This window comes from Grosmannia clavigera (genome assembly GCF_000143105.1).
Source record: "Grosmannia clavigera kw1407 unplaced genomic scaffold GCSC_113, whole genome shotgun sequence".
NCBI classification, from domain to species: domain Eukaryota; kingdom Fungi; phylum Ascomycota; class Sordariomycetes; order Ophiostomatales; family Ophiostomataceae; genus Leptographium; species Leptographium clavigerum.
The window spans coordinates 1,963,706-1,986,553 of NW_014040831.1; the positions used below are offsets into that span (position 1 = coordinate 1,963,706).

Here is a 22,848-nt window from a genome sequence, read left to right on the forward strand (position 1 = left end):
TGCCGCAGATGCAGCATCAAATGCTTTGTCGATGATTTCGCTGGACTTCTTTTTGGCTAACTGGCGACCTTCTTCCAACCTCTCCCTGGCAGTCTTTTTGTCTAGTTTATCGTCCCTGAGCTTGTTTGTCAACTTATGGAGATGGTCACTTGTTTCTTGATGCTGTTCAATGAGAGTTTTGCCGATGGGCTTCAACTCATCATCAGTGGCAGAAGAACTTGCACGAAACGATGTCCATTGTTGCTTCACCATTCCCGCATGCGCCTTCAACTGCGCCACGTGCGCCTTCAGCTTCTCAGCACCATCGGTGCTTTAAATACTCTGAAGTCTGATGCCGAAGGACTCAGGTCCGGTTGAGAAATATCCAGCAAGGTCGTTGCTCTCTTACGATGCTTGAAGCTCAGACTTCGCGGCACGAAGTCGCAGCATCCAGGCGGGTTGCTCGGTGGCAGTGGAAGTGATGGTAGCCATTGTGACTGTCGAGGTGAGATTAGGGCAATGAATATACATGAACAGCGCGGAGAGACTCACATTAGCTAAGAAGGACAGTCGTATTGTTTAATTGTTGGGTTTTGTAATGAACAGTTGCTTGATTTGAAGAAACGAACTATTTTGTCGAAGGGGAAGCAACATCCGTATTTATACACATCTCTGTCTATGCTTACGTACCTTCACTCTATTCACTTCTATCTGTTGTATCATCGAACATCAATGGGAGTGACCAGGCCATTACGATTTCGAGCCCTAGTCATTGTCTCTCCAGTAAGGATTCTTCCTGTAACTGTTGAGCAATACAGAATACGCCGTCTTGAAATCGACCAAACAGATGAAACCACGAAGCACCACCGACGATGCCAAGCCAACGAAAGTCCTTTTGCATAGCAACTTTTCTCCTGTCTATCCAATATAAGGCTAGCTTCTATTCTTCTTGGAAGCTGAGATGCGATGGGTGCAAGGTCACGGGCACCGATGCAGCCAAAATGTATCCGTTTCTGCCTTGTTTTTTGAAACAAAAAGCAATTATACATGCAGCTGCCTAAAATCTCTTCGGATTCCCCAATTAGTATTTCAAGCATGCAACACAATGCCAATTGCTCGCAGGCCGCTACAATATTCTTCACTGTGCAGTAACACCTTTTTCGTGTAGCGAAGAGAAATGGTCACGAGGCACTATCGCCGCATATGCAACGGGGGATGCAGGGAACTGCCGAATTTTATTTACCAATTGCCTAAGATCTTCACTTTCATTGTATCGTGCAGTGTCTGCTTCCTTCTCGGTTTTCTCAAATCATTGTAGAGCTTGATACCTCCTGTTACGCTTCCTTCTAGCCCTCAGTCTGGGATGGTGGCAGGATGCCCCAGTTGCTGTTGGGCCATTGCCCATTCTACTGGGATCGATCTCGAGTATGTACACCTTGAATTCCGACATGTCTGAGAAGCCGCTTTTGATTGGTATCAACAACCCTGCAACAACGATTCCGTCCGCTTTAGCCGTTTCTGCACCCCGAATGGGGAACATGGAGGACCAAACATGATATTGCTAGTACAAGCCTGATTAAAACAATATGCTAAGCTGCGTATTACGGGTTCTCGCCTCACCCTTGTGATCGAAGAAGAGATTGCCCTCGATGCCCGACTTGACCCAGAGTCCGACTTTCCCTGTTTGCATCGGTTCCGGTTGCCACCAGAACCGAACGTCGTGATACGAGTGTCCCTGGTCGATTTCGTTTCCGCCTTTCTTTGCCCTTGCCAGGAGTGGCTGGAACACGACTGTTGGAATCTCTACGATACACTTTCCCAGTCTGCCAAACCGACAGGCCATTTGATGCAGGGGCAGGAATAATTCCTGCTCGATTTCGGCCTCATACTCTTCGGGCCGCACAGACCTATCGTAGAGCCCGTCCAGGTAAGAGATATAGAGGGTAAGCAGGTGTGGAAATGTCCGCGGCAGCAGGTCAAAGCTTCGTGCCATTTCTGACCGATTGGCGGATTGCGCCTTGACCTGATCGGGCCGCATAAACAGCGTCCATTGCCAGACCAGTTCCAACTTTGTTAGCAGCGCCATCTGACGAGGCGGCACGAGAATGCGACGGGAGAGAGCGCTGCCCAACACCAGCGACGATGCTTGGAGCAGTGTTGCGATGAGCGGACCGCCCTCTATGAACAGCGTGTTTGTACCGTACAGGACTTGTATTCCTTCGGTGTACCTGGACGAGGAAAGTAAGCCGACGAACAGAGACATTGAAGCAGGCAGAGGGTACACACGCCTGGCGACACGTTGTCAGCCATCCAGTACAGCCGATCAGACAGTTGTCCGGGGACTCGCCCGGATACAGACGGCACCACTTTGCCACGCCCGTGGCACAAGTGTCTTCCCATGGCGCGACCACGACTCGCTCGTCTCCGAAAGGCAGATTTCGGTGGCACACACAAGCGCACCATTGCCAGACAGGCTTGGTTCCCGGCGTGGCCTCCCGCACGCGTCGTGCAGCATCCATCACCTCATTGGGCCAAACCCCAACCTCGATAGCGGCGGTGATGCCGCCGTGGGGCATGCATTGCAGAGCATTGGCAAGGAGTGGCCGCTTCGATCGCGGCAGCAGTGGTGCGCCGAGCCGCAGGCTCATGTGCAACGTGCGGCCTCCAAACGCGATGACAAGGATTGTATGGCGGATCTCTGGTGGCAGCCGTGTGAACAACGCGCTACCGGCCGTTCCATTTGTGCTGTCCTCTGGCGTAGTCCACGGAACAGGCGAACGTTCAGGAAGGTATGGCAATTCGGGCTCTTTTCTTTCCGCTCTCGAGATCGCTCGATATCCTAGTCGTCTTCGCAGGTCTCGCGCCCATTGTCGCAAAGTATCCGACATGGCAGTTTGTTCCCGGAAGTGAATGTTGCGGTGTAAGTGCAAGCTAAGATAGACTGGCGGAATGGCCCGTTAACTATGTAGTGGATTTTAGGGGTTTGTAGAGGGTTTCCGGACGGCACTGATCTTTACGGTTCCGATACCTAAAATGTCGGTGGGTCGTGGGCAAATTGTGTTGTCTGTGAGCCCTCAATCCTATTACACACAGTTACATGTATGACTGGAATTTGAGACTCCTTCTGGGTTGTTCTACAACATTCAAATATAAGATAGCTAAAGAGCAACTGCTGGTAACATTCTGGTCATAACTTTCTGCAGGCAATATCGATAATCGGTCTCAGCTAGTTTGCACAACGGCCTCCATCTTCCCTTCCTCTCATGCGCAGCCCGTCTGCTGGCAGTCGTGCGACCTCGAAAGGCCTACAGCTTGCTGTCTGTCCATACAGGCGCACGCTTCTCGACGAAGCTCAGCAGGCCCTCGCGCATGTTGGATGCACGGTCGATCTGGCCGTAGAGGCCGCGCTCAAGCAGTTCGGTGCCGAGCTGCGGGCCGACGCTCTCCCAGCCGAGCCGCAGGCCCTCGCGCGAGACGATGACGGCATCAGGCGAGTTGGCGGCAACGGCCTGGGCGAGCTCGAGCGCGACGGGGACGACGTCGGCAGCCTCGGACACGACCCGGTTGACGAGCCCCCAGCGCCCCATCTCGGCGGCCGAGAAGGCGCGGCCGGTCAGAGCCATCTCGGCGGCACGCTGGCGACCAAGCGTGCGGACGATCCGCGGCAGGGCGCCGGCGATGGCGACGACGCCGCGAGCTACCTCGGGCAGGCCGAAGCGAGCAGACGCCGCGGCCACGACGAGATCACAGTTGACGGCCATCTCCATGCCGCCACCCAGACAGAGGCCATTGACGGCCGCCACGACCGGCTTCTTGCCTGCACGGTTGCTGAGACCACCAAAGCCGGAGCCAGCCCAACTGGCCGTCGAGGGGGACGACGAAGACTCTGTCGACATGGCTGCCTCCTTTTCCGCATTCCGTTCGTTCCACTCCTTCAAGTCCGCCCCCGCACAAAACGCACGACCCGTGCCCGTGATGACAGCACAGCGCAGACTCGGCTCCGCATCGTACCAGTGGAAGAGCCGGTCTAGGGCCGCGTGCTGGGCTCGGCGCAGGGCGTTGAGCTGGCCCGGCCGGTTCAGCGTCACCAGCAAGACGTGTGGCACCGGGAAGCTCACGAGGACATCAGTCACAGCCGGCGGCGACGAAGAAAACACTGTTTTGGCCATGTTGGATAGACGATGCAGGAGACAGGAGACAGGAGACAGGAAAGCGGCAGGAGCAAAGCTCAGGACTGTCTTATGTAATGGTACGCCACAGTGCGGAGTCAATCTGGGGAACCATGAGCGGGGCCGCTAAGCCGTCATGAGCCTCGGCTCGAGTAAGTCTTGCTTCGATTCAGTTCGCTTGGTTGTAGCTTCTGCCTCGCACGTATAATACATCTCTCCGGTCCTTTTGTAGCCCAACATGGTCGAGTAGATAGAAAGAGGAAAGAAAGAGAAAGAGAAAGGAGACGACAGGGAACGGCCGTCGGAGAGACAAACTATGCTGGCAGCCCCCGCTTCTCGCTCTCGGTGAAGAAGATGACCATGCGCCAGAGCTTCTTGACCAGGTCTTCGGCCGCTTCGTCCAGAGCTTCTTGCAGGTCCTCGACTAGCGCCTCAGGCTTACCGTGGCGGCGCAGATGCTCCTCGACGACCTCGACCAGGAACTGCTCCTGCACGCCAAGATACTCGACCACCTTCTTCTCCACAAACGGCCGCAGCTTGTCGCGAATCACCGCATCGTCCATGAAGCGCCACTGCACGTCCCATGCCCACAAGCCCGCGCGCTCCGTCGGAATCTCCTGTGCCAGTGCCCGCACCGCCTGGTTGATCTCCTCGTCCGTCATGCTGGCCGATGCTGACATGGGCTCGAATTTGATCGGCACCAGCTGTCGCTTCGTCGTCGCCTCCTGCTCTTCGTCGTCCAGTAAGCCCTCCACTTCGGCCACCGTCCGCCGCGTCGCCCCGCCTCGCTGTGCTTGTGCTCGCTGTGCTGCTGCACCAAACGAGATCGTCACCCGTTGTGGTGCTGCTCCCGGTCCTCCCGGTCCTCCCGGTCCTCCCGGTCCTCCCAGTCCTCCCAGTCCTCCACCTCCTGCCTCCATCTTCGCTGCCTCTTCCTTGACCCGCCGCTCCTGCTCCCGCTCCTGTGCCCGCTCCATCCCCTGCGCCTGCTGGGCCAAGAAGGAGTCGGCCATGCCGCGTGCCGCCTCCATATCCGCCGCCTGTCGCCGCAGCTCCTCCCGCTCTGTCCGTCGGTCTGCTGCGTCACGTGCCTCCTCCTCTGCCCGGTCGTGTGCCCGTTTGCGTAGCCATGCTGCGTGATCCCGGAAGTACAGGCTGTTCTTGCGGTTGGCCTCTCGCTCGTCGTCCCAGTTTTTCTCCCGCTCCAGCTGCTCCTCGCGATGCCGCACCAAGTTGTCTTCCTCAGCTCGGTCACGCTCTTTCTCTCGCTCCAGTGCTGCCGCCCGCTGTCGCTCGCGATTCACCCACTTACGCTCAGCCTCCTTGTACATCGCCTCGTCTTCGGCTGCGTGCTTCCGCGCCTCGCGTCGCACAATCTCCTCGTCGCTCGCGTCCGTGTCCACGCTGTCTTCGCGCTCGTACTCGTTCTTCCCATTCGCAGCACCGCTGCCGTTTACAAAGCTCACACCCCGAGCCACCCCGCGTGCGAGCGCGGCGCTGTTACCACCGCCACTGCCGCGAGGCCCCAGCGGGATGTTGTTTGAGCTCATGTGGGCTGATGAGTCGGCATGCGATGCTCGGGGGTGGTCCATCTCGCCGTTTCGTCGCCGCTCCTGCTCCTCTAGCTCCTGCTCTCGCTTCAGCCGCTCCATGTCTCGCCGGTTGCTGCGCTCGCGGAATGACGCGATCTCCGACGCTACAATTTCCCGCATCTCTGCTGGAATGTCTGCTAGCTCGTCGTCTTGTGCCAGTGGAATGTTCAGCACTTCCACTCCCTCTCCAGACAGTCCGCCAACGTCCATCATCTTGACGTCGTTGTCAGCATCTCTTGCCTCGCTCTTTGGCGGATAAAATAGGTCGTGTATCGCCGCTTTGAGAGCCCTCCGGCTGAACTCCAACCGTGCCTTGGCATCTGCTGCGGCTTCGTCGCTCTGTGTTTCCTTGTGTGCCTCAATGTACTGGAGGCTGACCGGGTCCACAGCCACCTGCAGCAGCACCTTCTCAATCCCTTCGAAGCTGCCATCCTCCTCTTTCCCCTGCTCTTTGCCGCCGTCCTCTTTTGTGCCATTGGCGTCCTGGCCGGTCGTGTCCTTGGGCTCCTGTTTCTTCAGCGGCACCTCCACGCCCTTGAGCAGCTCGATAGCCGAATCCAGCGAGTCTGCGTCTTCATACTGGGCAAATCCAAAGAGCTCACCCTTCTGGTCCGACAGGTGTGACACTTCGGCGTCCCACCGTCGCAACCGGCCGACGAGGCTCAACAGTCCCTCCAGTGCCTGGCCGTTGCCCAGGCTGGGCGGCACCTTGTGCACAAAGATCGTCCGCAGCTTCTCGTCGTTGGTCGGTGGAGAGAGCGAGTGCATGACCTCACGCGTGGTGCCGCCACGACTGCCCTGCTCCATGCCGCCGCCCCTGTCGTAGCGGCCATAGTCGTGACGCATCGGCCCGCCGGCAGAGTGAGGCGTGTCGGGCTCGCGCCACGAAGGCCCGGTCGGTGCGTTTGGTCGTGCCGGCAGAGACGACGCACCACCGGCACCACCTAACCGGATCACGGGCGCGTTGAAGTTGATGTTAGGCAGGTTCGGCGGTGGTTGGAAGGAAGGGGGGAGTCCGCTTGGTCGATTAGCTTGTGTCGCACTTGGCGGCTGTAGCACACCAGGTGGTGGTGCCAATCCCGGAGCAGGAGACATGCCTGGAGGCGGGCCTTGAAGAAGGTTAGTGCTTGGACGGCAGGCAACGACAACGGCCAACAGCAGAACACGTACCAAAGCCCGGATGACCACGGCCAGCGCCAGGATACGGGTTGTAGTTCGGAAGCGCCCCGTAGGGATTCCCTGTAGCGGGTGGTTAGCATGCGCATCTAGAGCAGTATCCGAAGTGAGGCCGGCTGGGGCAGAACGTACCTCCGTATGGGTTGTAAGCCATGTCGTGTTTGGCGTGCTCGAGAGGCTGGACAGGGGAGGCTGCAGTTCAAACGAAGGCGGCGATGAAAAGGTGCGACGCTGGATCACTTCTGCATCGGCCGGTGACAAGTAGTTGGTAGAGACACAAGCGGAACGGTGAAGGGGAGAGATGGAGGGGACGGCAAGACGTGGGCACAGAGGTATGCAAGAACGGCAGTGCAGAGATGCAAAAAACGCGACGCTGAAGCTATAATTTGCTAGACCAAGGCCCCGATGCATTTTGCGCCGGTAGCGCGTTCGGACGGAAAATAGTATATCCGAGCATGATTTCGGTGGCACGACAGCTCTGGCAGAAAATTATGGCTTTTGATGGGGGGAGGAAGAAGCGCTTCGATATCGAGCTGAAACCCCCCCGGGCCACAGACAGACGGCGACGAATTTGTGTGTCTACATCCTTGGCATTGTGCAGCAGCGATGGAGGCCCGCCGCGTCGCCCAATTGGCGCTCTGCCGGCCGGCCGCAACTCCGGCTACGATCCTCTCCCGCTTCCTTGCAGCAGCAGCAGCAACGCCACTCTCCCGGTCGGCGACGATTCTCGCGAGACCGTTCTCAACAACGGGCCGCCGTCTCGACAAAAAACTGCCGTCCAGCCCGGCCGCATGGCCGCCTCAGCGGCCGGCCCAGACACCACAGACACCACAGACAGCCAAAAACAGCAGCGATCCGCTCAAGGACCTCTACTCGTCCGACAACCCGGCGCAGTGGGCAATGTGGTCCAGCGACGACTTTTACAAGCGCCATATGGCCAGCAAGCCGCGTGGGCCCAAGCTGCAGCTGCGGCCGTCGACCGGACGCACCGTGCACGTCGGCGGCAACGTCGACCAGGCCCGGGCTTTTCAGCTGGTCAACATCAACTGTCGCCGCAATGGCGTCGCTGCCGACTTTTACCGCCAGCGCTTCCACGAGCGGCCCGGCCTCAAGCGCAAGCGACTGCGCAGCGAGCGCTGGCGGCGGCGCTTCCGCGAGAGCTTCAAGGCCACTGTCGAGCGCGTCAAGGAGCTGGCCAAGCAAGGCTGGTAGTATGCATAGCTTCAGGACACAGCGACGTCTGACCTTGGAAGCTGGTGCTCATGTGCTTCTTATGTACTATAGAATACAACAAATCCACAAAATCATGGCATGTGTCTTGGAACTGTTGTCTGCTCATTGGCTCATTATATGCTTGCTGTGATTCAATCTCCAGTCTTCACCATCTCTACGTCCATCCCTCTTCCTCACTCTGCTCGACTGAGACTCCGCGTTGGGCTCGGGATCGGGCTCATCTTGATCTTCGGCCGGCTTCGGAAGATGGCCTCGGCGTCGTCCTGCTCGCCCGACATCAGCTCTTCGGCCAGGATCAGCGTATTTTCGCCCTCCTCCACCGTGTCAAAATGCGCCAGAGACTTTGTCGCTGACGGTGTTGATGGCAGCTGTCTGCTCTGGTGCTGCGACCGTCGCCGTTCCAGCTGTGCTTTCTGCCGCGACGCCTCGAAGCCGGCCATGCTTCTGCGTGTCCTCGCCACCAGATCTTCGTGCTCCGGCGCCTCGTCCTCGGCATTGCCCACCTTCACGGCCACCGGAGTCGTGTTTCGTCGGCTGGGCAGCAAATGGAGGTCGGGCTCGTCGTCGTCGTCATCGAAATCCAAGCTGCTCTCTCCCATCCTCCCCATCGCGGCCCCACGAGGAGTGCGGGCCAGAGACAGCTGCGTGCGCTGTGCTAGCGAAAGCGTGTGCCTGGGCTTTTTGACAGGTGATGGCGACCCACTGCTCATCGACGCGAGGATCTCGTCCGCCAGCGCGTCCGGTGGCGACGACGGTGGCGGCGGCGATGGCGATGGTGACCGGGGGCTGTCGTCGGGCATATACACTGTAACCTCGGGAACTGGCGTCTGCGGCAGCCTGTCGACTTCGTCTGCCGTCTTTGCCGAAGGCGTTCGGGGCCATATTGGGGGCGACTGCAGCGGTCGGATGGGCATGTCGAGGGCCTCCAACTGGGCTGCTACTGCTGCTGCATGCGCAGAAGGCGGCAATGCCAGCGATGCCGACCTCGACTCGGACACGGACCCGGACACGGCCCGCGACGATGACGGCTGCCACTGTTTTGCCGGCGGCTCCAGATCTTCGTCTGAGTCGTATGTCGTGACACTGAATGTCATGCTCGCCTTGCTGAGCAACGTCCTTTGCCCGACCCGGGGAGACAGCATCAAGTCTTTGGTCTGCGGTGCTATCGGTTGCTCTGGTGCCGCGTGGTCCTCAAAGTCGCTGATGTCAGAGACCTCAGCCTCCTCTAGCCCCCCTCCGCTGCTGCTCCTCCTCTCTCTTGTCTCCGCTGCGCCGCCAGCAAGCCTAGCCGTCCTGGCCTGCAGAAAGGCCGTCAGAGACTGCTGTCCCGACGGCTGGTCAACATTGGCCAATTCAGCGGTCAGACCCTTGATCAGGTCCGCGTACTCTCCCCGCATGGGCGCTGTCTCCTGGGCGCTTCTCTTCCTTGGACTGGCCGCGGCCGGATAGAGTCCGCCATGGGCCCCAAAGCCCAGATCGATGCCCTTCTTTCCTTGCGCAGATGCTGCTGCAGCTGTCTTTGCCGCAAGGGAGGATTCTTCGCTGGCGCTCTTTTTGAAAACAGTGCGGCGGTAGTCTTGCCACTTCTGCAGCCTCTCGTGCTGCAGGTTGGCACGCTTGTCAAGCTGCTCCAACAAGCCGCGGCCACCGTGGCCCTCGAGCTCGCCCAGTCGGCCGGCTTGCACTCGTCGCCAGACGCGGTCGTACGGTGTCGACAGCACAGCGTCTCTGTCCGTTTTGCTCGTAGTATTGCTTCTTCCGTCACCGTCGCCGCAAAGAAGCGCCTCCATCCACTGTTCGCTACCCGACCAGTTGTTGCGCACTACCCGCCACACGTGCAGTCGGGCGTCATCTGACATAACCTCTTGTCCTCCCTTCTTCTTTGCCGCCTCTTCCAAGGCCTCTGCACACTCCTGGCGCTGCACAATGCTGCGCTGCTTCAGGTCCAGCAGCTCGGCAAAGTCCTTGTACCGAGTCCGTGCCGTCTCCTTGGCTCGCAGATCGCGGCTGAGCGAGACGCGATGGGCCAGGATCAGACCCGTGAGTGGCGTGCGCTCGCCCGTGTATCCGCAGTCCTCCAGCGCCAGAGACTTGGCCGCAGCTGGATGCTGCTCTCTGCCGCCCTCGTTTAGCTGGTCCTCGGCCACCACCTTCTTCAGGACGGCCGACGAGAAGACGGCCAGCACCTCCTCCAGTCGCTCGCCCCGGCACTCATCCAGCATCGTCTTTCGTATGATGACATCGCGGCCAAGTGTGCCGTTCTTCTTTGTCTGCTCGAGAGCTCGAAGCAGGGCGGCCCGCAGGTTTACAGACTGCACTTGGTCTGCTGGTGGAAAGTAGGGCTGCAGTTTCTGGAGACCGTAAAGAAGCTGCGTCAGCGAAGCTGTGGCCCGGCCATAAGTTTTTCGGGGAGAGCAGAATTATTCCTACGCTGAGCGTCTCCTCCGGGTCCCAGAGGCAGAAGAGCTGGTACAACGCCCATTCTACCGTCTGGACTCGCCGCTTCTGGCCCTGACCAGCATCTTTTGTTGAAAACGTGCGGGCTGTGATGTCTGGCCAGTCAGGCTCGAGGTCGAGGTCGAGAAGGCGGAGGTTGGTAAGGAAAATCGACACGTTGGACGGGGACAGCGGCGCTTGCAAGGAGATGTTTGGGCCGGCACCAGCACCAGCTTGAGGGATCGCTAATGACTCTGTCGCAGTCGCTGTTCTGGCACTGGGCACGCGACCGGATCTCGTTCGAGAGAGGAACGAGGTAGACTGCAGCGTTGCCATAACGGCATATTTGATCGGTCAGGCTCGAGGGGGTGTCGAGAAAAATTACGACGTAGAAATGTCGAGCACTCAAGCGAGCTCACGCCCAAGGCGCTTTTGTGTCGCAGCGTTGCAGAGTTGCAGCAGAAGATCCCTGTTGGTCCATCTCTTCACTGTAAACAAAAAATTGGGCCGTTTTTTACGAGAGAGGGGCACTGTGTCGTGAGCCAATCGAACAATGGCCGGTAGTGCCTTAGTGGGGCCCGAACGAGTCTGTGCGCTCTCTCCTCGCAGCAGCAACAGGAACAATCCAGTTGTTGAACAGGTTAGTGCGCTGAAATCGACAAGAGTTAGGAATGCATTCTCATGCCAGCTGGGCGAGTTGAAGGATTACACCTGGCGAGAAATAGGGCATTGCGGTGTAGACGATGCGGTGGCGGCTCCTGCTAATCTGGACCTTTGGACTGATGCAGTCGAAGTGGAGTATGAAGTAGCAACGGACTCGCACTTTGCTCTTGATACGACGATGAAACAAGGTTCGCTTTTCCTTTTCGAGGTTTGGAATAGCTTTACTCCGTAGTCATGGATTGATTGCTAGCCTGTGACGCTCTGTATCGCTTTGCTTCTTCGATTGAATCGCTTCGGTTTGGCACTGAGCAGTCGCCTTTCACCATGTAGCAGTCTTGCTACTTCGCACCCCAAGACAGGCGCATTTTAGAGTTCACAGGGGTCCTTGCCCTTGCCCCTGCCTAACCTTTATTTTGAATTTCATATGCCTGGCGGTCAAGCTGCTGTCATCTGCGCAAATCTCACCTGTGGTATCATCTCCAAACATGTACAGCATAGCTTCCGGAGAAGATGGTCTATCGCATTCGAGTCCTCTTAAGATAGGCTCCGACTGCCTTTGCCTCAGCTCCACGAGAGCTCCCGCCAGAGCTCCTTGCGGAAGCCTTCGGTCAGCCGCTCATCGTCGCCGTACACCTCCTGCCAGCCGGTGAAGCCGCGATCTAGCACGTAGATGGTCTGGCCCGGCACCCCGCCTGTCTGCCCTTGCTCTCGCAGGTACCGCAGTGCCGCACCAGGTCCGCGCTGTTGTGATAACGCACAGTGGAAGACGACCGTGTCGGCGTCCTGGAGGCGGCGCAGGAGTGTTGGCCATGTAGCGTCAAGGCTACTCGATGGGAAATGGTGGGCGCCGCGGATGTGTCCGCCGATGTAATCTGCATAGCAGGTGCACAAGCGGACGTCAGTACGGAGCTTCGTGGGCTGGAAGGCGCAGGAGAGAGCAAGGGGGGATTTGTCACCATCGTCTCTGACGTCGACGACGGCCAGTTTGGGGCTGGCCGACGCTGCAAGCAGTAGCTCTGCTAGCTTCTGGGGCGAAATTCGCTTCAGACTTGCAATAGTTGCCATTGGTGAGTTGGGTGCAAAGATATGTGGCGTGATTGGCGTGTATCCAAGGATTTGGAGATAATTCAACCCTCTTCGATATCTCAACCAAATGTGCAACTTGGAAAAATGTGGGCCTTGACCAATCACATATCGCAAATTATGCCATGAGAAATGCAGTTTAAGGCAAGTATCATTCATTGTCTGTTCTAATTGTCCGCCTGTCAGAAATCTGAATCGAGTCGTCACACAGGTGGATGATATCATCGTATTCTAATGTTCTCTATCTCAATTCGCGCATCTCTCATATACTGCTGCCTTTGCTGTCTGACGCCAAGGCTTCACCTCCTGGTCCGGTGGTCTTGACCCCCTTCAGCGCATCGCTACCACCATCACCGACAGGCACACCCTGGACACTGCTCGCTTTGCTAACTGTTCCACTGTCTGGGTCTTCTTTGCGCAACCCCAAGCTTTTGCCGGCTTCTGGGTCTTCTTGGTTGCCGCCTCTCCAGTCGGCCGGTTGCATCTGTGGGACTTCTCCAGGCGATATAGCTGTGGCTGTCGCCTCAGCGGCGTTTGAACTTACTGCTTCCGCTGTAGACTTCGGCACGCTTTCCTCTTCTGTCTTCTGCTCGTCAGCCGATTTTATTGCCCGCCACACGACCGCCAGTCGATCAGCCGCTCGGCTCCCCTTTTGACTGCTCCCCTTGATGCCGTCTAGCTTCTCCCAATCAATGTCAAAGACACCATTCTCATCAGGCTGACCGTCTTGCTCGGGCCCGTTGCCCTCGAAGTAGGCGTTAAACCAAACATGAGCCACGGATGTCACCATTGTGAGGCCCATAATGTTGGGTGCCGTCCTATTTCGGCGCTCAATGCACACATTGACGTCACTGTTGGGGATACGGATAGGTTCCTTGGGCTTGAAGATAACTGCCTGGCCGCCTGGCTCGTCTTGTGCTGCAAACCGGAACGACTGCTGTCTGGACGGCTGTGGTGACGAGGATTTGTACGTTACCAACGCCGGCGACGACCGGCTCTTGTCCTCCAGCGAGGGCTTGTTCTGGGACGCATTGTTTGCAAGGACGTTATCCGTTTCCGGTCTCTTGATGTCTTGCTTCGGCCTGTCTCTCTCCTTTTTCGCCTTGTCTGCTCCGGCCTCTCGTCTTGGACTACCAGAGTGTGCTCCTGCCATATCAGACACCAAGTCTACCAGACCGCCGCCTCCTGGTGGATTCCCCTCGACGATAAAGCGCTCATCTCCGCCAAAAGTGTGGAAGACATGAATCTTCTTGCCCTCGTCGACGTAGCCCTCGATGGCCAGCTTGACGCCGTGCCGCAGGCCCCAGACGTGAATCTCGACAATCTCGACCGGCCTGTCCACGTACCGCTTGCCGCCCTGTCGTGCCCACCGTTCCACGTAGCCGATCCAGCGCACCTGCGAGGGAATGGTGATGCCACTACCGAAGCCAGGCCGCATGCGGCGTTGCGTGAAGCGGTTGAGGGCCTCTTCCGACGACCAGCCATATTCGGAGATGAGGTAGCTGCAGGCCATGGTCCCAGACCGGCCCTTTCCAGCCTTGCAATGCACCACGACAACACGGCCGTTTTTCCTGTCCGTCGTGCCGTCTTCGTCCTCGCCCTGCAGCCACTGGTGCATGCTTTCCACGATCATAGGCACCAGGCGGAAGGGCGGTGGGTGGTGGTCGGGCCATGGATAGTGTCGAATGCGATTGTAGACGGCGTTATCGGGGTAACCAGTGCCCTCGGCACGGAACTCCCAGATGGCCCAATTCTTCTCGTGCTTGGCATCGAGGAACGCGACCAGGCGGTCGAGCGGGTTGCGGTAGGCAAGTTGCGGATATGTCTGCGACGGTCCAGAACTTTAATGGAAGCGGCCTGTTAGCTAATTTCGCGTCGCCTTGCGTGGCCTTATCAAGTGGTATGATGCTCACGTTGCGATGATATTAGAGGTGACATAGCAGAGATCAAGACCGGTTTCTGCGTGTTCAGCACGCGGTCCGGCAACGATTCGGCGAAGAAAAGCAGCCATGTTGTATGCGTGTCTTCATCTGTACATGGTGAGTCAGTTGAGTTAGTTGGCGCATTTGGCTGCGTTTGGCTGCGTTTTCCGCTGTTTTACAGAATCAATCCGCCTTGTGGCTTCAGGCGGAACAACGACGTCATCGGCGGGCTTAGCTCACTAGCGTGGCTGAACTGAATTTGAATGGCACGAGCAACCTCGCCTGGTGTTGTTGACCAAGCCTCGCCCGTGAGACAAAACAGATGAAGATTGTACGGGACTTGATCGTACACTTTTAGAGTTATTACGGCAAGGGGAGACCAGCTGGCGAGAAACAGCAAGTTTACCAGTCGAGTCGATGCCGTCAAATTCTCGAAACAGTGCAAACCCCGGCCCCCCAAAAAAGTAACGACAGGGGAGAGAAATACATAAAAAATTCCTTTCTCGCATTCCTGCTCTAGACAGGACGTGCAACCATCTGACTTCATACTCTATCGGAAGCCATTCCCCGAGCCAAAGCACGCGTTTCAATCCATAACCGATACCCCCTCCTCCCAATCAACACACTCTACTCTGCGTCGCAAGTCGGATGGGTTGCTTGCATCGCCTCCCTAAAATACAGCCTATTCACAGTGAGGGAACGCCCAGGTCTGTGTTGTCGTAGACAAAGTGCACCGTAGATACGGGCCGAGACAGACACAGACGCATGCTGGCAGCTCCACAATCGACATTAACGGACAGCATTCAAAGCCGAGCCAACCTTTGGGTCTGCCGAAGGCTTCATGCGTAGATCCAGAAAGTGACCGTCGACGCCGGTCGCCAGGCCCGACTACTCAGCCTTGCGCGGGGCTGCGCCACCGACGTACTTCTGCAAGTCTGTTGCCGCGTAGGCCTGACGCACAGTGGTCTTGATGGTCTGCCAGGTCTGACGGACGACGGGGTTGATACCCTGAGCGCCGGTCAGGTTGTCGATGCGAGCCTCGATCTGCTCAAATGTGCTCTGAACATGTTGGCTCTGTGCGAAACGGGCGCGCAGGAAGGCAGAGTAAATAGCAATGAGGATCCAGGAGCCGCGCGCAAAGGTGATTGCAGAAAGCAGCAGGCGAAGCCACAGGAGAATCTCCAGGAAAGCGACGACAGACATGGACGAGTCGTAGTATTGCTTGACGAAGCGACCAATGGAGTCGGACAGCGGGTGAGTCGTGTATGTGGTCTTAGCGCTCGGCGACGCACCGGCGGCAGGGGCCAACGGCTTGGGGGGCGAGATGGTGGGAATCAGGTTGGTGCGAGTGTATGTGGCCACATGGAAGACAGAGTAGATGGTATAGGGGAGCAGAGCCAAGATGTACTGCGAGGAGTAAAGCCAGATGAGAGCGAGCACTGCAAGAGGTAGCAAGGTTGCCTGATTAGTGGGGAAGGAGAGCGGGTCGGAGAACAGGAGACATACTCAGATATTGCACGTTCTCATCGCTAAGCAGGGCGGCCGGACCGCCTGCCAACCGGCCACTCTTGGATCTGGCACGGAAGGTTTTGTACACAACGATGCCGTATGTCGCCGCGGCAGCGACAAAAGCGGTGCGGTAGGAGAATCGAGCAAAGAAGCCATAATAGTTGAAGCGAATCCACGAGAGCGAATACCGCAGCGTCGACAGGATGAGGGTGAGATGGCTAGTGCAATATGTTAGTTTCTGTCCAGCTGTAGATAAATGTTCTGGAACTGGAATGTCCGTGTTCTTTCTCCTCGGCCTCTCAATCACACCAGATATGGTCTTGTGCGCAGCAGTAGACTGATCGCAGCGAGAGGGGATGGCGAAACGTACCCAACAAACCAACCGACTAGATTGGGGTAGCATGGTCAGCATAATGCTAGAATACACGCGCGTGAGCGACACAGGAACGGGCCATTCTCACATTGGAGCGTCTTTGCGAGCGTCAGCAGGCGCTCAGTGAGCGGCAAGCTCGCAGCTGGTGGAGGAGCCATCGTTGCGGATGATCGGGATAAGGAATGCGAATGAAAAATGAAGGCGAGGATACGCAGTTACAAACGGAAGGCGGCGATGCGGATGTGCTTGAACGATGGTCGGTGGCTGTCGTGGTAGTGCTGCCTGCGCGTTGCTGGCGAGGGGATTTTACGTGGCCTTGTGTGAGCTGAGGAGAGAAAGCCATGGAAAATCGATGGACCAAGAAGGAAAGGAACAAAATGGAGGATCGGATTGGGAGAAAAGTGGGCGGGCACACAAAGCTGTGGTGTTCCCCACCTGGTGGCCTGTGCGTCATCCCGTCATTCAACGTCACCAGAAGGCAGTCGCAGAAGCTTGCGATGCGGGCAGGTGTGTTGGTCTGGAGAAGCGGACAGGGAAGTTGCGACCTGCATATTCTTGTTTCTCATATAGAAGCTAGGAACGTATGTTTCCGTTACTGCTTATAGAGTTCTATCTTCTTCCTCATCTACGAGAAAGTCCGGTTCGAGCGCTAAAATTTGCTTCTCGGCGTAAACAGATGAAGAGGCCCACTATGAAGTCAGCAGTGCCGGCGGCCAACCGCAGCCCTTTAGCTAGCTCACTGAACGATGCTATTTTTTTCATTGAAACTTGGACAAAGGGGAAACATGTTGGGAAAGCCAGAACTGTCTTGAAGAGTGGTAGGCCATTTTTGAGCTGACTAATAGACCAACCTGCCATCGGCGTAGCTTGTGGGTGACAGGCAACGATGGCCCGATTTGATACTAAGGCGATTAGCAACTATATCGCGGACAGTGGATATAAGCTGGACTTCTACTAGAATTTTGGGGACCCGAGATTCGTTTCCTCGCCACCGAAGCACTTCCATGCAGGAGGATGCTGTGTGCTCCCGCGATTCTTCCCAACTAATACTCGGTGTCCGACGGCGGACTTCCCCAAGAGAAGTGGTATCTAAATCAGACCTGGCTTATCTCTAAACACGCCAATATCCTAGAGGAACAGAACAACACGCTCTTTAAATGGTCACCATCCATCTCGCTGTCACCGTGCCGGTCAATGCCCCGGGAGCATCACTTGTGCTATCCCAGGTGCAGGTCTTTGCTGGATTTCAACGCAAGATCCGCCAGCCCCAGGAGTTTGCGCCGGCCATAGCCAAAGCTGAGGTGCTGAGCGACGTTGGCGGCGTGGTGAAACGCCGCGTGACCTTTAAAGCCCCATCAGCACCTGACACCGGCGGCCATCCGGCTGAAGTTCTTGAGACGTGCACAGAGCTGGCGCCCAGCCGAGTGGACTATGAGCTGGATAATGGCAGCACAGTGTTGAACATTGTCAGCACTGGTACTAGTGGCAAGCCGGAAGATTTGTACGTGACGTATGTGTTTGCTTGGAAGCACGCCGACCTCGAGGCTGGCAGCATGGCTGCACGGGAGGTACAGACTAGCCATGAGAAGGTGAGTAACGGGGCCCATGTATGTCGAGAATTCTGGTGCACCGACGCTTACACAACCACAGATCGCCAAAGTCGTTGTTGAGTCCAGCATCGCTACTACGCGTCGGCTGGTGAGCGAGGGAAAAATCTAGTAGAGATCTATGTAGTCTTCAAGTGTAGATTACCTGAAGCGGATCATATTTTATAACGTATTCTTGTAACATATATATTTGGGATGTAATTTGGATATCCGAGCCCCTCTACCTATACTCTTGTCGTCAGCACATTCGTTAAAGTCCTCGACGGTCTAGATGTAAACCCCCGATTTTGCGACCAAAAGGCAAAACGAGTCTGAGTCTCTTGACTGCTAACATCAAAATGAGACTATGTTGTATGTAAACCCCGCGCCGTTTCTCTTGTCTCCTTAGCTTGCACTCCTCGAGTTGTAAATATGTCGTGACTTACTTTCACCAAGGAGAAGCATACGGCAATAAGATTGCGAGACGTCTCGCCCCGTGGACAATTGGTCATACTGTAAGATCTCCCTTATCGCATTTTCACCCGCACTGGATATACTCGTACGCTAGTTTCAAGGCCAGCATAATTTAAACCCCAATTTGAGTGTCTTGGCACGTACAACTATGCAGAGATAGAGACGAAACGGCCCCAAATTGGGGGTTGTTTACCATAGTACCGCTCCTTTTCCAGCAGTCGCTTTTCTTTCCAGCGCAGTTGCTGATACAGGCCCGGTACCCCGACTTCCTCTGAAGATACGGCCAGCTAGATGCGTTCTGATATAAAAGGGTACGTATGAAAGTAGCCTGTAGCAAAGACGACAGCGTTATAGTCCTCCAACACAGTCCTATTAGCAAGATGAAAAGCAACATTTTTAGAATTGTTAAGCTTGCTCAAAATTTAGAAGCCGTTTGTTGTCGGCCAGATGGCGGAACGGTTAAGCGAGAAGTCTTCAGCTGTAACACCCTTTTCTCCGAGGCCATTTCAGTATTTCGGCCACACTTAGGTTTCGGGAAACATGCCACTCAATAAGTTGAGTTGTAAGCGACCCTACGTCGCGCCAGATCGCGAGAAAGATGCAGTAACTTGCTTCGGGGTCTGAATTATCTGTCTTGTGAAAGCAGATACGGGGAGTTAGTTCTTTGAAATTCCATAGCGGCCGAAATTGCTAATTTCCTACTTTGAACAAGGGCCGATCTGGATAACCAGTTTCTGATATCCAAAGGTGTCGGCCAGATCGAGGAAAGCCAGGTCGACGTGGCCCCGAAATATTTATCGAAGGCTAAGACCGTAATACATCATAACAGGAGTGAAAGAGTGTTTTGTGGAAAGCAATACTTATCCAGTGCCGTATTAATAATCCTACTCCTTATTCCAAAAGCTAACGTCTCAGTTTTTTTATGGTCACCGGCTTTCGTCAGTATCGCGACAAGACCACCGCATCCCATGCTTGTACAATCTGTGGGGCGATCTGATTATGTAGAGCTCCCAGTACTCCTGGAACATTCCTATCTTTTCTTCGGATCTCTGGTCTGGCAATATCCTTCGTTGTTCATGTTGTAGCGCTACAACGTGGCACGATACTTCTCATCTCATGTCTTTCTCTAGGGCATTCTCAGCTTCCTCGGCGTCGCTTGCTTCAACAATTCCGGGATTTCCACCATCTTATTCTTCTTGGGAGCAGCCGAGTCAGCCCAGATATCGGGTGTTACGTGAGTCCTGCTAGCAATGTTATCCACTTGCCGTACCTCCAAGACGTGGAGGAGCATCACCTATATATGGTATAAGAACCTGTTCTCGTAAAGCACAAATGGAGTGGCAACCTTTGTGTTTAGTGCGACAGAGAACTTACCATATAATTTCGCAGTTTGGCTATCAACAGCCTCTGCTTCACCACTCTGCTTCACCACACTGAGCCGATGCCTCACTGGAAATGTTTAGATTGTATCCTTAATTGTCGTTATTCTGGCGGCCAAATATACCCCTAACCATCGACTCGCATTTAATCGTAGCAGTAGCTGTCGCACTGGCACGCGATGATGCTATTTGTCTTCGCTACGGACGATACATGGAGATTGCTCGCCGCATATGACGCTTCAGACATCATCCAGAGACGCATCCTTGCACCCGATACTGACATCTCTAGGCTCCGGGTCGCCACGGGTATCATTCCTTCCTGCCTTATCCTCGGCCTGGCCTTGGTACGACAGCATGAAACAATGGTGGCCATACGCAGAAAATAACGACGCCTGCTGTTTCTAAAATCACATTCTCTGTAGGAAGCGGGCCATTCTCTAAACAGTCTATCTATCTTATCGGTATGTTAACGGACACAGTTATCGTCAGCCCTCAACCGTACGACGAGCCGCTCTGTCGTAGCGGGCTTAGGACCAATAATGTGGATGTGGCTGTTGTCGTTCGGACCTATTTCACCGGCCTGGGTTTGGGGGAAGCGCAAGAGGCGCCAATATCTTGCGGCCAGTCCCTATTTGCAGGGGGCTAACTTTACATTTCGGGAGCTTACGGATACGCAGAACCCCTTTTTTACTTTTTGCTTTAATGCACTTTAGCCATGCAAGATGGGCAGTCTGTACTTCGAACTGACCAATGGAATGACACGGCTTGTCTTGTTTTTAGTCGAGACGCTAAGAGTATGAGTCTAGCTGCTAACAATTAGCGACGAAACGGTACACTAAACTGGATTATCTGGAAGATCACGGGCCACGTTATGGTCGATTAATACACTTAAGTCAGCGATAAAACTGGGATCTGCAACACGAGCAGTCCTACCTGCCTTTCAGAAACATTGCCAATTAGCTGCATCTGTGAATCAGCTGTGCGCCTCTCGCTGTGGCATCACTGTTTGTCGGCTCGGTCTTGGGAGCATGTCGCCTTGGAACTTAGTAGCGTGCTCTACTTCATGATTAAGATGCACGGTAATAGCAAGTAGAAGAGCGTCTCTTAAAGGAAGGTAATGATAACAGGCCCAGTTCTTCTACCCCACAGTTGCAGGTCGGTGCTCGAGCCCACCTCTTTTAGAGAAGTTCGCATGCAAGACTGACCGCATGAACTTTCGTCCCTGGGGGGCGGCATTGTTGATGAAATGACTACCGAGCTTCAGCCGGCCCACGGCCGCTCTGGTTGGCCAGAACCCCAGCATGCACGGTCCAAAGCTCTCTGTTTGTATGCTCCGTCTGCTACTTGGGATCCTGAGGGGCATGCTTTTCCAGGGCGTGCTCACGATCGCACCGCGTGTATCATCTTGGTGAAGGCCTAATGGATACGCCGTAAGTATGCCTATAGGCCGCGAATCAGAACAGCTTTCAATTAAAGTTTCGTCTCTTATTAGAATTGCCTTTCCTCGTACCTTCCCGCTAATTTTCCGCTAGTTAGATTTCCGGCTAAGAGTGCCTGTTTTTCAACTTATTCTTGCAGCTTTAGCTTCTCATACTATGTAACTATGCTGCCTAAAGTAGATCTTACCGCTTGCAACGTTTCTGAGATAAGCACAATTTCTTCAATGTCCGCTTATAAATGGAGGCCTTAAGTCCCATTGCGATGGAACTGTTCCGTATGATGTAGTTGTGTCGTTGTGCACTCATCTTTTGCCCCCATTTCCAATCTTATTCTTACACACATCCGGAATCTTCACCATTGCCTGTTTGCAAGTATGTCCGACCCCGCGTTCTTCATCGAGACGCCACGTCTCTACCTCTCATACTTTCAGCCCGAGATTGACAGCCACTGCGACTTTCTGGTGGAGCTGTACAACACCCCTGAGTTTATATCTTCCATCGGCGGCAAGCCCACATCCATCACCACGCGCGAAGCGGCGCGCAAGCGCCTTGCTACTCGTTTCGTGGAAGAGCATAGCCGAAACGGTTATGGCACCTATCTTGTCAGCCTGAAGCCGACGACGGACGCAGATCAGACCCTGTCTTCCGCGACACCCTTCCCTGAGCGCCTGGCTGCCTGCGCACTTGTCGGCACCGTCTCTCTAATGCGCGGCGAGCCGCCTGACTGCTTCGCGGCGCCGGATCTTGGCTTTGCCATACTGCCGGCCTACATGCGGCGGGGCATCGCCACGGAGGCCGCAAAGGCCCTAATGGACTATGTAGAGCGTGAGAAGGGCGTCAAGGATGTGCTCGGCTTGTGCGACCCCAAGAACGAGGGCTCGAGAGCGACGCTGAAGCGCTTGGGATTTGACTACCGTGGAGATATGGAGCTCCGGGTCTTTGGCGGTGTGGTAGGATCGGTGTGGACAAAGCCCGGCATGGAGGCCGACTTGGCCGTGTATGGGCTGTGAGTGAGGGCCGAGAGATACTTTTGGACACAATATTGCCGTGTAGAGGCAAATTTTCGTCTGTTTGATGAGCGTTGTTCGGAATTTCATAGATAGGCAATGGAAAGAGAATGCTTTCGGCAATATAGGCGATATAAAGTATTACATGAAAGGGCCTATAATTAAGCGACTGTACGAGGTTGCAGAGGACAGGCGGTAGATGGAATTGAGGGGTGAGCCATTTACTAGATGAAATTGAAAGCAGGGCACGGCTTTATTTTAAGTAGTGTTTACTCCGTATAAGCGACTAGGACATTATGTATACACACCGCCCCATTGACAATTAAGTTTTTGATTCAAGGAAGGCCCGCTCGAGCTGCGCAGGTCCGGTAATTTTAGAAGTTTCAATTTTAATTCATTCAAGCACGGTCTTAAAAATCCGAGCATCCCTATTTACCTCCCCAGTCAGATTCTAGAAGCTTAGAGAAATGATCAAGTTTCGCATACTACCACATTGCTAAGCCCTTATCGCAAGCGTGACAAGAAATATCCTCCGCAAAGCAACGGCGTACGAGGTAATAAACTCTTCCACAACTTCAGTAGAATAGAGACAGTCCATCGCAGACCGCAGCTCGGACGCACCGCTGGCGATTGTCAGCGATGAGGCGATCCTGAAGAAGAGTATCGGAACGGACAGGAAAACGATACCTGGTATGGTCTGCATAAAATCATGGCGGACGTTCCCAAGGCCACATCCCGGTCCTTGAGTATAACTTGTAGAACAAGGATGCGCTGCCGTGCGGACACCGGTGCCTGGGCCGACTACGATAAGCGAAGCGATCCTAAAAG

General features: G+C 55.3%; 10 protein-coding genes across 10 annotated transcripts; 3 read left to right on the forward strand and 7 right to left on the reverse strand.

Moving 5' to 3' along the window:
* Positions 1 to 1,555: 1,555 nt before the first annotated feature.
* Positions 1,556 to 2,867, reverse strand: CMQ_3775 (uncharacterized protein; the record flags this gene model as incomplete). Its single annotated transcript, XM_014319713.1, has 2 exons — positions 1,556 to 2,207; positions 2,440 to 2,867. The coding sequence occupies 2 exons, from the start codon at positions 2,865 to 2,867 to the stop codon at positions 1,556 to 1,558; spliced, it is 1,080 nt and encodes a 359-aa protein (XP_014175188.1).
* Positions 2,868 to 3,284: 417 nt separating this feature from the next.
* Positions 3,285 to 4,148, reverse strand: CMQ_3893 (enoyl-hydratase; the record flags this gene model as incomplete). Its single annotated transcript, XM_014319831.1, has 1 exon — positions 3,285 to 4,148. One exon carries the CDS (start codon positions 4,146 to 4,148, stop codon positions 3,285 to 3,287), a length of 864 nt encoding a protein of 287 aa, XP_014175306.1.
* A 314-nt stretch (positions 4,149 to 4,462) lies between these two features.
* CMQ_4010 (uncharacterized protein) lies at positions 4,463 to 7,070 on the reverse strand (the record flags this gene model as incomplete). The annotated part of the gene is made up of 3 exons (XM_014319948.1): positions 4,463 to 6,849; positions 6,911 to 6,979; positions 7,049 to 7,070. The coding sequence occupies 3 exons, from the start codon at positions 7,068 to 7,070 to the stop codon at positions 4,463 to 4,465; spliced, it is 2,478 nt and encodes an 825-aa protein (XP_014175423.1).
* A 452-nt stretch (positions 7,071 to 7,522) lies between these two features.
* On the forward strand, positions 7,523 to 8,128 carry CMQ_3793 (uncharacterized protein; the record flags this gene model as incomplete). Its single annotated transcript, XM_014319731.1, has 1 exon — positions 7,523 to 8,128. One exon carries the CDS (start codon positions 7,523 to 7,525, stop codon positions 8,126 to 8,128), a length of 606 nt encoding a protein of 201 aa, XP_014175206.1.
* A 194-nt stretch (positions 8,129 to 8,322) lies between these two features.
* CMQ_3356 (uncharacterized protein) lies at positions 8,323 to 10,921 on the reverse strand (the record flags this gene model as incomplete). The annotated part of the gene is made up of 2 exons (XM_014319294.1): positions 8,323 to 10,500; positions 10,580 to 10,921. 2 exons carry the CDS (start codon positions 10,919 to 10,921, stop codon positions 8,323 to 8,325), a joined length of 2,520 nt encoding a protein of 839 aa, XP_014174769.1.
* Positions 10,922 to 11,809: 888 nt separating this feature from the next.
* On the reverse strand, positions 11,810 to 12,313 carry CMQ_3579 (uncharacterized protein; the record flags this gene model as incomplete). The annotated part of the gene is made up of 1 exon (XM_014319517.1): positions 11,810 to 12,313. The coding sequence occupies one exon, from the start codon at positions 12,311 to 12,313 to the stop codon at positions 11,810 to 11,812; it is 504 nt and encodes a 167-aa protein (XP_014174992.1).
* Positions 12,314 to 12,593: 280 nt separating this feature from the next.
* On the reverse strand, positions 12,594 to 14,342 carry CMQ_3452 (phosphatidylinositol-trisphosphate 3-phosphatase pten; the record flags this gene model as incomplete). The annotated part of the gene is made up of 2 exons (XM_014319390.1): positions 12,594 to 14,172; positions 14,245 to 14,342. 2 exons carry the CDS (start codon positions 14,340 to 14,342, stop codon positions 12,594 to 12,596), a joined length of 1,677 nt encoding a protein of 558 aa, XP_014174865.1.
* A 799-nt stretch (positions 14,343 to 15,141) lies between these two features.
* CMQ_3764 (uncharacterized protein) lies at positions 15,142 to 16,293 on the reverse strand (the record flags this gene model as incomplete). The annotated part of the gene is made up of 4 exons (XM_014319702.1): positions 15,142 to 15,692; positions 15,760 to 15,980; positions 16,133 to 16,148; positions 16,224 to 16,293. The coding sequence occupies 4 exons, from the start codon at positions 16,291 to 16,293 to the stop codon at positions 15,142 to 15,144; spliced, it is 858 nt and encodes a 285-aa protein (XP_014175177.1).
* A 999-nt stretch (positions 16,294 to 17,292) lies between these two features.
* Positions 17,293 to 17,854, forward strand: CMQ_3790 (duf1857 domain containing protein; the record flags this gene model as incomplete). Its single annotated transcript, XM_014319728.1, has 2 exons — positions 17,293 to 17,724; positions 17,786 to 17,854. The coding sequence occupies 2 exons, from the start codon at positions 17,293 to 17,295 to the stop codon at positions 17,852 to 17,854; spliced, it is 501 nt and encodes a 166-aa protein (XP_014175203.1).
* A 3,533-nt stretch (positions 17,855 to 21,387) lies between these two features.
* CMQ_3668 (including n-acetylases of ribosomal protein) lies at positions 21,388 to 22,023 on the forward strand (the record flags this gene model as incomplete). The annotated part of the gene is made up of 1 exon (XM_014319606.1): positions 21,388 to 22,023. The coding sequence occupies one exon, from the start codon at positions 21,388 to 21,390 to the stop codon at positions 22,021 to 22,023; it is 636 nt and encodes a 211-aa protein (XP_014175081.1).
* Between the last annotated feature and the right edge of the window lie 825 nt (positions 22,024 to 22,848).